At 41.5% G+C, this 16688-nt stretch overlaps 1 protein-coding gene across 1 annotated transcript in view; it reads right to left on the bottom strand.

Annotated features, from left to right (window-relative positions):
* Nucleotides 1–16688, bottom strand: part of LOC121919379 (ALK tyrosine kinase receptor-like) — a 131808-nt gene continuing 115120 nt past the window's right edge. Inside the window, exons 16-21 of the mRNA XM_042445927.1 lie at nt 15651–15748; nt 14828–14920; nt 11007–11108; nt 9718–9852; nt 6268–6358; nt 1–4008 (exon numbers count right to left, since the gene is read on the bottom strand). Of these exons, the coding sequence (XP_042301861.1) occupies nt 3334–4008; nt 6268–6358; nt 9718–9852; nt 11007–11108; nt 14828–14920; nt 15651–15748 (1194 nt within the window). The 3' untranslated portion in view covers nt 1–3333. The remainder of the gene's footprint in view (nt 4009–6267; nt 6359–9717; nt 9853–11006; nt 11109–14827; nt 14921–15650; nt 15749–16688) is intronic.

Below are 16688 nucleotides of genomic sequence, written 5' to 3'. Positions count from 1 at the left end.
TGGGTGGGCTATCCCCTCCCCAGCTAACTTGCTTTTTGCTCAACTTTTCTTATGGCACCATGGCTAACTAATTCTATTCCCTGCTGTGACTTGCCATCCTTCATTCTGTTTTTGTCATAATGAAATGTATTGTGCAATTGATAATAGGGGCACATAATATTCCCGGAATGATTGTTGCGTTGAAACTACTGAAGGGCTTCTAAGTCCTATATGTTACAGCAACATCTAATGTCCCACTCATTGTTGCTCAAAGGCCTGATAGGGTCATTTGTACACTCTCTGGTGTATTCTCTAAAGTGCCTTCAAAGGTTACACTATCTTGTAATCAGCCCCAAGTCTCTGAGCAGACAAAGGAAAAGCATTTAGAAAGCTGAGATGGTAATAAATGTTCAGCTGATCCATACTCCTTGCTGCCTCGCATGATCATGTGTTGGAAATGACTTCTGCCTAAGGCAATAGGAGCCTGTGGGGGATAAAGTATCTTTGTATGAAACTCCACTGTTCCCATTTATTTCTGATGCTATTGCAGCCAGCATTATTGTCTGCATTTGAGTTTAGGCTAATGTAGTGTCTGCCTTACAGTGAAATGCTGCTCTAGTTATACTAGTGTGATGTTATTCTGCTGCAGGGTGACTCAAATCCTTTATCACCCACCTGTGCTAGATATTTAAGAGGATTGACTGTTCCATTTCAGCAATGAGCCAGCCCTATAAATAACCCTGCTGATGGTTGTTCTGAAGTTCTGCTTACGTTGATGGGTCTAAGCTTCCCAAACAAGTATCAGCATAAAACCAAGCCCTTCCTTTATTTCCCTATTATATTGGGATGGCTGGGGGAGGCCTGCTGATTTTAGATACTTCCCTTGACCTCTAAAATCTACCAAGACTGTAACAAAACAATCTGACTGTGGGGCAGGGAGAGCCTCCTGCAATATGCCATTGGATTTATGTACATGAAAAACCATGCAGCAGTGGTTCGTAAGGACAATGCAGGAATGCAGATGAGTACTCCTTTATACTCTTAGCAGATGAGAAATGTTTCACGTATCTCTTGCATCTTACAGAGTCTCATGGTCTATGTTTAATAATTACCCCCAAAGGCAATTCATGCAGGTGGCGCATGCCCCCTGCTGTGAGCAAATGGCAGTGTTGAGCACAAGAGCTGTGGAATTACTAACCTATATACTTTGCTTCTGCTGCAATAAACAGGGATGCTGATCTTAAAAATAAAACTTTCTAAGTCATGGCTAGGACAGAACTGCTTTATGAACACAAGAAACAAAGACTGCCAGTGACTGCAGGCTGAAAATTAGGGTCAAGCTTGAGCTGTTTGAGCTACGCTTCAAGGTTCTTGGTCATCCCGTGAACAGAACAAGACCTATTATTGTGAAATTGGGATCCATGATTAGATTTTTTCAACTGTAATTTATTAAGAATTCAGGCTCATTGTCTCATTGATTTACTGCTCCTTCCATGGAATGTGGATGTTTTTTTGCCTATCATTCAAGAAGGTCAGGCTTCTTCCTTTGCATATAAAATCCCAATCAAATCAATGTGTCTTACGTAGTGTAACTGTGCACAGAATTGCAGCTGCATTTATTTAGTGGAAGGAGTATTATAAGCCCTTGACACAGAGGCATTAGGCATAAACTAGTTTTCATTCTCCTTTATAGTATCCATTGGAATAATGTGAGAGCCAGGCTGGTATGACCATGTACATTTCCCACTTAACTTCATTGAGGTATATGCAGCAGATTATCCCCATTGTTTAATGAGTCTGGAGATCCAAGGTTGAAATTATTTCTCCTATATCCTGAAGGACAGCATGTCAACTTATCTGCCTGCAACAGTGAAGTAACCTACGAATTTGTGATACCAGTCGTGCTTATGCAACAAGCATGACCAGTGCCTCCCGAATCCATTAGTTATGTTGCTTATGTAAGATGAATTTTGGCACCTGCTTCATAGGAGGTTACTTTGACAAGCTTTTTTGTTAATCTTCACAGAAGCTTTTGAAGTATGCTCAAAGTTTGGTCTATGGTATGTTGGGTGAGTTGGACAACATACTGAAATAGTCAGTTATTCCAGCCTTGATACTCAAGTGGTGATTTTTTAGTGTGCATATTGATTCCAACAGATCCATGACTGAGGGATGGTCAGTGGCTGATGATCTAAAACATCCCTTCTCAAAATACTCCTATTTCACAAACCTTTTTGCACAGCCCCTAAAGTGGCATGCGTACATAGTTGTTGCTGCATTAATAAATAATAATATCCTGGTGCAGAACAACATAATTTAGAGCTATATCTGTGCTTTACCATCTGTACAAATTCTACCTGCACACTGTTAATGTATACATAACACTAGTGATTTCCTTCTTTTACAAGCGGGATTTTACTGTCTTGCTAGTCTTTTCCTCAGCCTTGAAATTAGGGAGAAAGAACCTTTGACCTTTCAAATGTTTCTGAGTTCAGCTCTTTTCAGCTAAACACAGCCAACACAATGGATGTTAAAGGAATGCAAGAGTGTTAGTTCCAAATCTCAAAGGTTCCCAGCCCCTGCTCTAAAATGTAGCATAACCCCCTAAAAATGAATACACACTGAATGATGCTTGCTCTTTGTTGTCCCATTACAGTATTAACAGGATGTCATATTTTCATCAAGATGCATTATATAATATTATCATGTTATTCAATTTTCTGCAATGTCCTTCTTGGGAATGAAAGCAGTGTGATCAACTTAGTTTTCTTGCCAATGATACCATGGTTTTTGTAGAAGGGGCACTCTGTAGCTGCATTGGCTATGTGCCCTTTCAGAGATAACATTGTTTCTTGTTATGAATATGACTTTTCCCCATCCTCTCCTCAAATCTCTGACATCAAGAGGGATTTCCATATTTTGCATCTGGCAGTAGAGGAAATCTCCACACATTAAACACTTGGACTGTGAGTCCTGAAACAGCACACAAACAACCAAGAGGAAACGGTGCATGGGAAAGCACATAGCATAACAACCATGCAGATGATTTTATGCAACTGAGAATGGGGCCTTGCTGATAATACTGATGTGTGTGTGTGTGTGTGTGTGTGTGTGTGTGTGTGTGTGTAGGAAGGGGCTCTGAAAAACTGAAGCTTCTTGAGTGCTGGAAAAAAGCATAGTTTCAAAGGATGCCACTTCAGAGCATATTGGCACATAACAGAAGGGAATCTTCTTGTTCTCATGCTTGCTGTATGGATGATACTGAGGTTTACTCCAAGGCTCATGAGTCATGGCTCACACAGGAAGAAAGTCAAGAGAACTGGAGACTTTCAAGACCCCAGATGGACCAGGTTTCTAAGGTGAGGGCCCTCGTAACTGCTGGCACAAGGGTGAGGCCGAGGTTTCCAAAGGCAAGCCCTGCTGTTGGTATCCATAGTTAACATTCCCACAGGGGAAATGGCGGAGCCTGAACAGAGGCACTTCTTTAACACTGGCTGTCAGCGAAGATGGTTCTAGAAGAAGGGAGGAGCTTGGTAGCCGTCCAGCCACAATGCTGGGTCCCAAAGTACTGTTCCCTTCGTGCCCTGAACCTTCTCTTTCAGTTGCCTCTTTTTCCACCTGTGAAGTGTTTTTGACAACTGGTTTCTCTGAAAACCAAGAGCCATACGTCGGGTTCCAGAGATTGGTGGGTTTGTTTCTGGACCCCCCACCTTTATGGAGCTCAGTTGCAGGGTTGGACTGAGCGTATGCCATGTTGACATGTCCTCCTTCCAAGGGTGCCTGTACATTAGCCCGGACTGGTGGTTGCTCAACGCCAGCCACTTTCATGAGAGGCTTTCCTGGCTGGATGGCTAAAGCCAAAGAGAGAGGGGATGGCAGGAGTTGTTCAGCACCCCTTTTCTCTTGCTGTGGCAAGACTAACAGAGGAGGAATTGCTTCTGGGTCTTCAGGACGGACTGGAATCTTTTCTTCTTCTTCAATGCATGGACCATATTCCACAGGCAGAACAGTATTGATGACATCAGGATCCTACAGGGCAGAACAATGAAGAACTTATAATACATGTCTTTCTTTCTCTTAATTCTTGAGATTCAGATATACTGCTGGATTAATCAACAGAAGAGATAATCCCCTCCCCAATTCCATAATAGCAGAATATATGATCAACCACTCAAACTGACTGGCAGAAATTTCTCAACAGGCAACCTCAGCTTCACACAATGTGGAATTAATTTATGACAGGGTGGGCAATGTATGACCTCCAGATACTAACTATATTTCTCATTAGCCTTATAATGGTGCTCATATAGCTCAACAACTCTGGGAGGACCATATGTTCTCCACCCTCGATTTATGAAATTTGCTTCCATAACCTCAGGTGTTGGCTGCTGGAACTAATGACTTTGAGAAAGGATTAGTCAAATTCACAGGGGATATATCCATCAACATCTGTTATTACTTCTAATAATCCACATAATCAGAGGTTCCAGTTGCTTAGAAGCAAAAATGAAAAAGAGCTATTACTCCCATGTCCTGCCTTGTGGGGCTTCCTATAGGTTTCATATTAGCCACTGGGGGAGACAATGTTAGGTAAGGGGCTGGACAGACTGCCTTGAAAGGGCGGCCTGCAGTCACCCATTTTCACCCTGGATGGAGGCTGCATCAACCAAACGCTGCGGCCTCCACAAGGAGTAAAAAGAACCCGCTTTCAGCGGGTTCTTTCTAGGAGGCACCCAGGGTGCCATTGGCACCTTCGCATGCACCAATGTCGTACGTGCAGCACGGGGCCATTTGGACATGGCACCGCATGTACATCATCATGCCGGCCACCATGTGGACGGGGATGAGCCATGGTGGCACCTGGACAGTGTGGTAGGTCTCAGGAGTGTGCAGATGTTTCACTCTCCCGAGCCTTAAATTTGGACCCAGGCTGGTGCAAGGCACCAGTTTGTACCGGGCCTAAGTCAGGGCTTTGGTCTAATTCAGCCAGGCTCTTCCAGTTGCTTGCATTTTTTTTAACTTACTGGGATACATAAGTTATTTAACTATTGAAAAATAACAATTCATTTATGACCATGTTGCATTGCTTGTGGGGGTTATAAATATTAAATAAAGGCAGAAGGAATATGAATCTGGACTATACTAGTTATTGCAATCAAGTGTACATTTTCTGACACTGATTTTGCAATAACTGAAGGCTCAAACATATCCAGGTTTACACGGATGAGTTCATGTAAATTCTATGCTAATTGATTATGTGTAGAAGGACAGTCGATAAAAGGGTGTGACCAGAATCAAGGATCAGCACCACTGGACACATACTGAGGACCCCTACAGGAGCCCTACTGCTGACTACCAGACCACCTTGTTCTTTTTGCTGACACTTCTTGCTGTGGTTGCCTATTCTTCCATCTTTCCATACAACCAATGACTAGAGAACAGCATCCTCCTGTTGCCATGCACTCTGCTTCTTGGTGGTTGAGTGGACTGGGCCCAGGTGGGAAAAAAGCATGCAAATGGACAGCAGCAACAACAGTGACAAAGAAGACAATGAAGAGTTCATGGACAGCAACTTGCCTCATCCCCTCCTCCCAAACCCTCTGGAGTTAGTGCTGATAAGGAGCATAGGGAAAACATTAATATAAGTCCAGCAACCCTTTCTAGGCTGTTCTGCCACCATGGACAGGAGTGACAGGGTAGGATAATTCCTTTTCTTTCCCTGTTAGTGGGAACAAGAAAACAGTAAAAGCAAGAGAGCAGGTAGACTTCTCTTCATGGCCACTTCATTTGCAGTTATCACGAGTTCTCCCTTCCGAATAAGGGAGCTTGACCAAATGTCTTGGAGAATCCCATGTTCACATTATCCTTGTTATGTGCCAACACTGAGCACCTGTTGCCAGCACTATAGACTTCACCTTGTGTCCTCCAGATGTTGTTAGACGGCAACTCCTGTCAGTCCTAGCCTGCACAGTCACTCTTGAGGGAGAAGGGAAGCTGCAATCCAATGGAATTTGGAAGGCCACATGTTCCCTGGCTCTGTTTGAAAAGGTAGCCAGAATCTGAAAGGAAGTGACAGGCACTTCACCTCTACTGGCCCATGCATGGTTTTCATTATAACCACCTTATTTAGGGTAAGGAATTAGGCAAGAGCAATTGCTCTAATAGCCCTTTCTTCTGCAGAGAAGCCATTGTCAGTGTGGGCAGCCTGGGTACTTAAGGCAAAATATCACTGTATTATGACATGTAAAAGAATAACATCAGGTAACAGAGCCAAGTAGATGCAGATACCTGGGTGCAGTATTCAATCCTCTCCAATATTATGGCAAAATTTGGCCTGTCCTCAGGCTGATGTTGCCAGCACTGGGTCATTATCCGATACCTACAACAGCAACAGGAGACCAAATGGTAAATGGTAGGAAATGGGATTTAGGCAGACACCTAGGCTGGCATCTTGTTGAGCAGTTACAAATGTATAAGCTAGACTTACATATTCACAACTGTCTGATGTTCATGTTTATTATTGTAGTACTACTGTCATAGCCACAAATGCCTCTCCAAACCGACCTTAACAGCCAGCAGCCACACCAAGTAATGGAGGTTTGCTCTGCTAGCAATTTCAAGAGCTTTCAGACTTTTCCTGCCAGAGATCTCTGGGAGCAACAGCCAGAAGCAGGGCTCTTCTTGCTTTCCTCATTACTCTGCAGATTGCCAATCGAACAGACATCCACTGCTTGTTGTACTTGTTGGCTTGTTAAGATAGGTTTGGGAAATCAGGGCCGGGGATGATATTACACTACGTCTCTGATACAAGATCTTGGGCATAGTTTTGGTTTTTTTTAAAACTGAAGGTAAAGGAACTAGCTAAATTAGTTTTGACTTATGGTGATTCTATAAATGTGAGACCTCCAAGAGCCCTAGTTGTCAATAGTCATGTTCAAGACTTGCATATTCAGGGCTGCGGATGTCTTGACTGAGTCCATTTGTAATGTGATATTCATATTTGCCTTCCTATTTACCAAGTGTTATGATCTTTTTTCCAATGAGTCCTCTCATGATATATCCAAAGTATGATAGCCTGAGTTAAATCTTTTTTTATTACTTTGGAGAGTTCAAACTTGATTTTTCTCTCAGACCCACTGAATTGTCTTTTTGCCAATTCATGGAATCCATACATTAGGCCTAAATCCTATTGTTAGTCTCAAGTGCAGTAGAACCACTGAATTAATGAGATTTATATACTGTAAATGTTGATTTATGTTGCAACAATTGATTCAATTGCTCTACACTACTAGGGCCTACCAATAGGATCCAAACCTAAATAAATTTCAATTCCAAGTCTAACTAAGATCTGGTACATACCTGTGATGTAGTCCGGGCTGGTGGCAGCAGTTTTTCCGTTGGCAGGAAACTGCAGCTGCCAAATGGCGTGGCTTCCCGCCGATGGAAAAAGAACCCTAAAAAAGCGGGTTGTTTTTACGTGGCAGTGACCGCGTAACAAGTGCGCCACTGGCACACTCATTACACAAGCGTCACATGGCACTCTGCGGATACTGCGCAGCACTTGCGTAACAATGGCGGCACCCTTCTATACAAGGTGCCACCATTTTGACACAATGACGACGTGCTAGAGTTAAGGGGCATCTGCAAGCGCTGCCCCAAGGCAACCCTAGCACGTCATCAGTATGTGCTGCAGGGCCCGTCTGTATCGGGCCAAAATTTCTATTCTAGTAAATGTCTTTATTACAGCTCTAACATTTCGAGTCACAAACTTAGCTTTGTCATGTCTCTTGACTCTCATATGTATTAATAAGATGAGGAAGTCGTCATTTAAAATTTGTTTCATTCATCAAAGGCAGAAACACTGTGCACATGCATACACCCCATGGAAATTATCAAGGCTTCCTTTTTCCAAGCAAACAAAGCCAGGAGGTTACTGCAAATATTGCTTCTAATAATATTAAATGGAACTAACTTCTCAGTTTGCTGTAAGTCTTTTTTGAATGCATGAACTGATATTATAAGCTGTTGGGCATAGACTAAAAGAGTAGGATGTACAGTTTGTTGTTGTGAGCCTTCAAGTTATTTCCAACTTATCACACCCCTACAGCCCCTACAGAAAAACTTATCACAGGGTTTTCTTGGTGAGATTTGTTCAGGCAGGGTTTGCCTTTGCCTTCCTCTGAGGCTGACAGAGTGTGACTTGCCCAAGAACACCCAATGAATTTCCATGGATGAGTGGGAATTTGAATCCCGGTCTCCAGAGTCATAGTCTGACACTCAAACCACTACACCATGCTAGCTCTCAATACTTCGCAACAATACAGAATATTTGAAGCTGGTGTTTGCTCTATATATCAGGAAAACGTCTGATGACATCAATGAAAGTAACACTAAAGCTTAGCTGAACTTGGTTCAAGTCAATTATGCTTAAAAATGAGCTAAAATCCAGGTACTTAAGCTGGAGCAGGTTGTATATTAGCTTGTGACCCAAGTAATGACTGTCCATATGAGAAGGAAAATAGTGGAAACTTTGATGATTTATTTCCTGGAAGCATTAGGACATATCATTATGATATATCATTACATGAATTAAATTTAGTGAGAAGCTCTTAGGCTATTTGCAAGAGAAGGAGAAGACCCTTGAATTATTGCAAATGGATGAGCACTCTAAGTATGACATCAGCAAATGGCTGGCACCCACCAAAATGGCTGACCGCTACAGCTAATGGTGACACTCCTTGAGAGGATGAGTGGGTGGGGGAATTTGGGTCTGCTCTGATGTTTGACTGCAATTCCCATCAACCCTAACCATTGCCTATGCTGGCTAGGGTTCATGAGAGCTGAAATGCAACAACATTTTTAGGGACACATGGCTCTCACTCATGATACAGACAAAAAGTAAATTCAATGTCCTTAGAATCAGAATGGTGCCATACACACATTAAGGTAGGTATGTCACGGGGCCAAAGAGATTTGTAGAAATACAAAACATAAAGTTGTAAAAATTAAAAACAAATATTCAGGATGAAAAACCTCAAGCAGGCGAGGGGAGTGGGCAAACACTCCAAAATCCATTTGGTGAAGAGTAAACATTTTGAATAATCACAGACTATTGATAAAGAGATGGAAATCTATATATAGTTGACCCTCCACCTTAGTGGCATTGACTTTTGCGTATTTGATTATTTGCAGATTTGATTAGTATGTTCTCTCTAGGAATCTCTAAGTCTTCCAGTGCAACTCTGCTGGAAGTTGACCATAGAGTTGCTCTGCAAGAATTAGCCATTACTAGAACAGCTAGAGAAAACATGCCTCTAGCCATTTGTAGGTTCTCAAGTGTGATTTTATGGTCAACCTCTGGCAGATGTTGACCAAAGAGTTGTGCTGGATGACCTAGAGATTCCTGGACAGGTGTTTTCTCAGGTTAAAAAAAATAGTATTTTTTTTATTTGGGGTTTTTCCACATTCATGGGGGGTCTTGTGCCCCTAACCCCAATGAATATGGAGGACCCACTGTAGTGTGCTCATGTGCAGTGGAGTATTCTGAAAGATAATTTTACTGTATGGACCCCTGAACAAGAGCATTTGATACTGCAACACTTTATTGCAGGTCTCATTTGTTTTAGCAGCTTGGTGAAATATCAGAACAGTAGGAAAGAAATTTTTTAGAGCACAGAAAGTTCACATCATAACATGAGTTGCACTTATGGATCATTTAGATCATTAAAAGTGTCATACACCGGGCCAGGACAGTTTTTGGGTGGATCCATCCTTCCTCCACTTGTTACAAACTCTAGGACCTCCTGGTTACTTTTGCTGGGATAAGGCATATATCCAAGAGAGAATATTTCCCACAGCAACACTCCAAATGACCTGGACACAAGAGAGAAAGATATAAACAAGAAATAAGACAAATAGTATATATGCTGAAACCTATGCAAACATATTTGGGTTGGAACCAATGTGTGCAGAAGCCTTGATAACTGTGTTGTTATTATACACTGTAATTTTATGGCTGGTGGGCTCATTTTATAGCTCTACAGCCACTGCAGGGTGTCTTCTTCCAGTACTGTCAAAGGCTTGAGGTCATACAAAATGAGTCATATCACGACCTCTTTCCATACCAGTGTTGCTGCAGTTACCTGAAAGGATGTTGCTGGTGGCATTGGAAGAAACCATGGCACAGTTTTCACTTAAATGATTTTCAGCTTTTGATATTACTATGTGGCACAGCAATGAGCCACACTATTTCGTGTCCTTCATTGCTATAGAGGACATTGGACTGAGACCTGTACCTTTCTAGGCACCTTAAACTAGATGTTTAAGGGAATGAGTATTTATTATAATTGACCTGTTTTCTCTCCCACAATGGGATTTCCTCAGAAGTATGTGCCTCATCCAATCAGATTTACACATTAAGCCAGTGTGTATCTTTCAACGATCAATCAGAAAACAAAGCAATGCAAGATATATAGGCGAGGAAAATCACATGCTACAACAAAAATATATCCTTTAGCTCTTGAGGGGAATACCTCTATAAAAATATGCTAAACATGTAGCCTGAGATCCTGTTCATCAGTCCCAGTTATAGTAGTTTTATTCAACTACTTAGTGAAAGGTGAGTCAGTATGTGGGAAAATCCTACTGATGCAATGTGCCCACTCTAATCAGAAATTAAAAAATAGGATGTAGGCTACTGTCTAGTTAGACCTTCAGAAATATAATACAAGAAAAACAGGAACCATTTATTAGTACAGTTGGCTCTCCATATGCACAGATTCTTTATCCACAGATTCAGTCATCCAGAGCTTGAAAATATATTTTCAAAAATATAAATTCCGAAAAGAAAACCTTGATTTTGCTTTTTTATATAAGGGAAACCATTTTACTATGCCGCTGTATATAATGATACTTGAACATCCAAGGATTTTGGTATCCACGGGGAGCCCTGGAACCAAAACCCAGCAGATACTAAGGGCCCACTGTATCCATAAGGCGCCATGCATAGAAAATCAAAGCAGGCCTACCAGGTATCTGTTTTGGATGTAAATATTCCTTCCATGAAGGCCTCAGGTGGCATCCACTTGACAGGAAGCATTGCACAACCTCCTTTTCTGTAGTAGCTGGCCCTGTTTAGGAAGGAAGGGAGAATTAACAAGAAGAAATTTGAGCTTTATTTCCAATACACTATTTTCTTATTCATTGGTTCAGGTCTGTGTCTGTAAGTGAGCTGGTGGTCCCAAAGGTGGTTTCCATTTCTTTCTTTCTCTACAAAGCACTATGGCACATTCATGGTGAAAATATATTTTTGTAATTTATAGAAAAATATGGAGACAAACTATGCAGGAAGTCTCACTCATGGAGACCATCTTCCTTCCACTGTTGTGTACCATGCAAGCAACATTTTGGTGTTTATTGATTTACTAAGACAATTTTTCTGGCAGAATATGGCTCAAGGCTACATTTCATTTTCTCTCCCTCTCATTAGCCTGCAGAATATGAGGAGCCATGACATGTCTGTAAAGTGGGATTAGTGGGCACTGTGCAGTTGGTTTAGTCAAGTCTAAGGATGAGGGAAATTAGCTGTGCCACATGGGCACCTGTAGGTTTTCCTGCACAAGACAAATGGCAACCCTGCAGACATGTGGGATTTTAATCATGAACACTTGAAATCCCATCATTCAAAGCAATGATTGCTGATCAGAATCTGCTACGGCTGCTATTCATATCTGATTTTGACTCTCTCTGCATCACACTTGAACCTGCAAGGCCCATTAATCTAATACTGTTCTCACCCTTCATGAATCTTATTGAAGGGTAAACCCAAATTATTTGATGTACCCACTTGCAGCTTGAAATGGTTTTAATAAAACCAGTGGTACACTACATGTGCTTATCATGACAGCCCCATAGCCCCAAGGATAACCAACAAATGGAGGCATTCAACTGGATTAAATGCTTATTTGAGACCAATTCACCCACTCCATCCCCAAATACTTCCAATAGCAACAGCAATAGCTCATAATACCATACTGTTATTGGGAGTATCCATTTCCCCTCCAGGTACAGGGATGATTACAGCTAACCTATTACAGCTATTGAGAAGGGAGCTAGCTTGTTTTCTGCTGCTCGAGAGACTAGGACCCAGAACAATGGATGTAAGCTACAGGAAAAGAGATTCCACCTCAACATTAGGAGGAACTTCCTGACAGTAAGGGCTGTTCAACAGTGGAACACACTCCCTTGGAGTGTAGTGGAGTCTCCCTCCTTGGAGGTCTTTAAACAGAGGCTGGATGGCCATCTGTCAGGATGCTTTGACTGAGAGTTCCTGAATGGCGGGGGTTGGACTGGATGGCCCTTGTGGTTTCTTCCAACTCTATAATTCTATGATTCTAACCTCAGAGGGAAGAGGAAAATCTGAGGGGCAGCAATTTGGCAGATGATGTCACCAGCATCCCTGCCAGACTAAAAGACCTTGGTTCTCCAGTGCTGTGAGCCTTGGTGCCAATGCATCCATGAGACTACTGGAGTATACAAACCCCTTGTCTGTGTACCTCAAATCAGTGGCATCCCCATGTCTGATGTCACCTGGTGCAGAGGGTGAGCTGCTGGATGATACAGCAGCAAAAGGGCATGCTTGACCCTTCTCCTTTGCCACAGTGGTGGCCTCCTCCTGAAAAGGGAGCCATCACCACAGTGAAGCTGAGAGGGATGCCCTCACCTCTTTCTCCTGCAGCAGGAGGAGGGCCTGACTAGGTGTCAGCCCTCTTCTGAGATATCACCCAGTATGGGTTTTACCTCCCACAGCTCCCCAGTTATGACATGACAGGTGAAATGTTTGTAAAAAGCCCCGCAGAATAACCATGTAGACTGATCAGGGTCATCCTGGGGCCTCCTTTCCTCTCATTGCTTGAAAAGAGGAATATCAAGTCAGTCCCCCCCTCTCCTTAGGTAGATGTCACATTTTATTGTTAAGAACTTTGTGTTTGTTTGAGAATTCTACACTGAAGAACAAAGGGTCAATTGAGAAGTTTGTCAAGAAAAAAAAAACCAAATACCAAACTCTGCCCATTTGTCTCACTAAATATCAATCAGTTCTCTTCCGAAGTTCTCTCTTGAGTGGCAGTGCAATGGATATTTTGGAGAGGACAAGTGTTCATTGTGACAGTCCTCATAGCCAGATCTCCCAAGAACAAATTTTTAAAAATGCAGGCATTCATTGGATTTAATGGCCATTTGAGACCAAGACACCTCCTACAATACTTTGCATAATAACAGGGATAGCTAGAATTCACTGGTGTCTTGTTTTATATGAGATATCATGTATTTGGAGGCTTAATTCTTCTCCCATTTAAAGGTCATATGGGGTGCCTCAAGTCCTGTGTTACTTGGCCTGGTGAGAATGAGTGCCAGCCATGCATTTGGTATGAAGCAAAACAGCTACAAATAAAATATCAAATGGTGTGTGGATCCATCTCTTGAAAAGCATGGTTGGTGCCCTCTCATTCTCCACACTCGTTTTCCTCTCTGACTGCTGCCACTGATGAGCAGCACACAGCCATAAATACTCCTGATTGTGTCATGACCAGCAGCCACCAAAAGCTTTTTCTGGCTTTTGGTATTCCTGTGAGATTTGAAATCTCATAGGGACCTGGAGATCTTGTGAGAGGCTCTCTCTCATGAAACCTGAGGAGGCCTAATATAAGCTGTCTCATGTGTCCCCAGTTAGTTTTAAGTGGTAAACTGACTGTCCTATATGCAGCTTTAAAAACCTGACAACCCTGGATATTGTTGTTGTTAATTGTCTTTGCTGTTGTTAATTTCAACCCTGTAGATGAGACCTCTCCAAGACTCCCTGTCCCCCAGTGCTCTGCTAAGTTCCTACAGCTTCAGTCCCATGGCCTCTGACTGAGTCCAGCCATCTGGCATGTGGTCTTCCTCTCCTTCTGTAGCCCTCTACCTTCCCTAGGATTATTGTCTTTTCTAATGAGTCATGCCTTCTCGTGTTGTGGCCAAAGTACGACAGTCTCAATTTGGCATCCAGGGATAGTTTGGGCTTGATCTGTTCTAGAACCCATTTATTTGTTTTCTTGGCAGTCCATGGTATCTTCAGCACTTTTCTCCAGCACCATGTCTCAGGTGAGTTTATTTTCTTTTTCTTGGCTTTCTTCACTTGCGATAGCTCATAACAAAATATATTACTATATTATATTATATTATATTATATTATATACAGTACACTATGCTATACTGTACTATGTTATACTATACCATACTATACTATGTCATATGATAAAGTTACTCCCCAATTGTGGGAACAGTTGCATTGCATTATGGATTAAATGCATGCCATTAAAGCCTTCCTTGGCATTCTCTGCTATTGCTGAATCATCAGTCCCAATGTCCTGGATAAATTCCAGGTTGGGTAATTACATTCTCCTGACCCTTCCCCTTCCCCTTCTTTTATATGCTGTAAACTGAAAAGATTTACAATGACACAGTGACTGAAGGATACAAGGTCAACATTGTGGAGGTGGAGGTGGAAACTTCACAACAGGGCTGTGCCATTCAGTGTATAAAAAGTGAAGCCAAGGGACTGCACTATCAACAGAATACAAGATGATAGGCTGGGGCAATGATGGAGGAAAGTCATATGAGAAAGCTGGGGTAATTTAACTTAATGAAAGGAAAAGTTACTACTGCAAGGTGGTATTTGGAAACATTTATAAGTCCCCTAAGTACAGCAAATATAAAAGCCTGTAAAGAAGCTAAGATAGACAAATCAATATAGCATGTTCAAGTGGTAACTTCTGCCTAGTGATGCTAATAATGAGCTATATTTCTTTACCTGTATATGTCCCGTGCCATTCCGAAATCTCCAATTTTAGCTATTCTTCCAGGACCTTTACAAGTAAGTAGGCAATTTCGAGCAGCAATGTCTCTGAGAAAGAAAAAGGAAAAGGAAAGGATTCTTTAAACAGATTTTAAGAAATGGACAGACATCAGTGAAACAAGGTCTTTGGAGGAATAGTTGCTTGATGCATTGGAAAACGAAGGGCACAACTAATTGACTATTGAACACTGTCTTTTAAAAAAACAAACCCACAAAAGCCAAGGCAGAGGATTTGGCAGTACAGGAATAAAGCTCTCTAAATAATTCCTGTTGGAAAACTTGTGAACCAGCAACGACTAGACTGAAACACACACACAACCAAAAGTGGAGAAGGAAAGCATAGCATTTCTATTTATTATGTGGCAACTACTATAAAAGAAAGTGGCAAAAAACACAACAAAAACAAGAACAAAAATCCCCTCGATTAAGTATTTTTTTCTTGGTTCACTGGCAACCTCAGGGAAACAGACATTTTCAACTGGAATCTATATTTTAAAGGACTTTAATTCTTTAATTGACATCGGTATACCTTATATGAAAATAGTTCCAAAACAGGCAAACAAATATTCATGCTTTGAGTATTGCACAGCAAAATATATTGTCTGATCTGCTTCCTAAGTGACTTTGTAGGTTACTGAGGCACTAAACCTCTGGGGGGCAGTAGTACTCAACCATCCTTGCCAGCGCATGGCACAAAGGTTCACAGCCTTTCACAAGAAAGTCACATATAAACCACTGAGAAGTGCTCACTTCACAGTAAATGGCTTCTGCTACTTACCTGTGAATAAAATGGTTTTCTTCCAAATACTGACAGCCACAAGCGATGTCACGAGCCACGTGTAGGAGGTCCAGCATGGCCAGTGATGAGGGATGGCTCTAAAACAAACAAACAAACAAACAAACAAACAAACAAAGGACAATGCAAAACATGAAACTTCAGAGAGTTAGCTTCAGACTGGCCATGGGTTTGGGGCTGTATTTAGGAAAGGTCTTGCAAATGGTCAGGAAACCCATCTGGTGACACAATTTGCTGGAAGTAAAGGTTTCAAGCTGTTTGCAAATATTGGCATGGACATATGTTTTAAAAGGACTATGTTTTAGCTAACCTAAATAGGTATTGGCAGCTCCTGCAAAGGTTCAAAGAGAAAACTCAGGAGTATCTAAGAGTCATTTTCCAAAATAGAATGTATCTATGTGATCCCCTCTGTTTTTCCAGAGCTTAGAAAAAATACCTTTTGGACTACAACTTCCAAAACCTCTCGGCCAGTACTGCCATGCTGGTTTCAGGCTTCTGGTAGCTGCAGTCTAACAAAAGTAACATTTTCAAGCTCTGTGCTGTCCATGGTGATCACTCTCTTGTTTTTTAGGTGACCCACTAAACCTTTTCTTTATCTTCTCTGTTGCCAACAAGCATTTTCAATTGTGTGCAAATTAAGGACTTTTAAAGGATGCAATTATCTTAATGGGGGATCATTTATATTGATAATTTAATGTGATTTCTACTCAAGAGAGACTCAATGAAAATGTACATAAGAGGAACATTTCTCAAATACAGTGGGCCCTTGGTATCTGCTGGAGTTTGGTTCCAGGACTCCCTGTGGATACTAAAATCCATGGATGCTCAAGTCCCTGTTATATATAATGATGTAATAAAATGATCTCCCTTATATAAAATGGCAAAATCAAGGTGTACTTTTTGGATTTTTAAGAAAATACAGTCAGCCTTCCATCTTAATCTTTGGAGAGGCGGTATATAAATAAAATTTATTATTATTATTATTATTATTATTATTATTATTATTATTATTATTATTAT

The sequence above is a fragment of the Sceloporus undulatus genome, chromosome 1, assembly GCF_019175285.1.
Source record: "Sceloporus undulatus isolate JIND9_A2432 ecotype Alabama chromosome 1, SceUnd_v1.1, whole genome shotgun sequence".
Classification (NCBI taxonomy): domain Eukaryota; kingdom Metazoa; phylum Chordata; class Lepidosauria; order Squamata; family Phrynosomatidae; genus Sceloporus; species Sceloporus undulatus.
The sequence above is the reverse complement of the archived record's forward strand: the minus strand, read 5'-3'. Positions and strand labels throughout refer to the sequence as shown.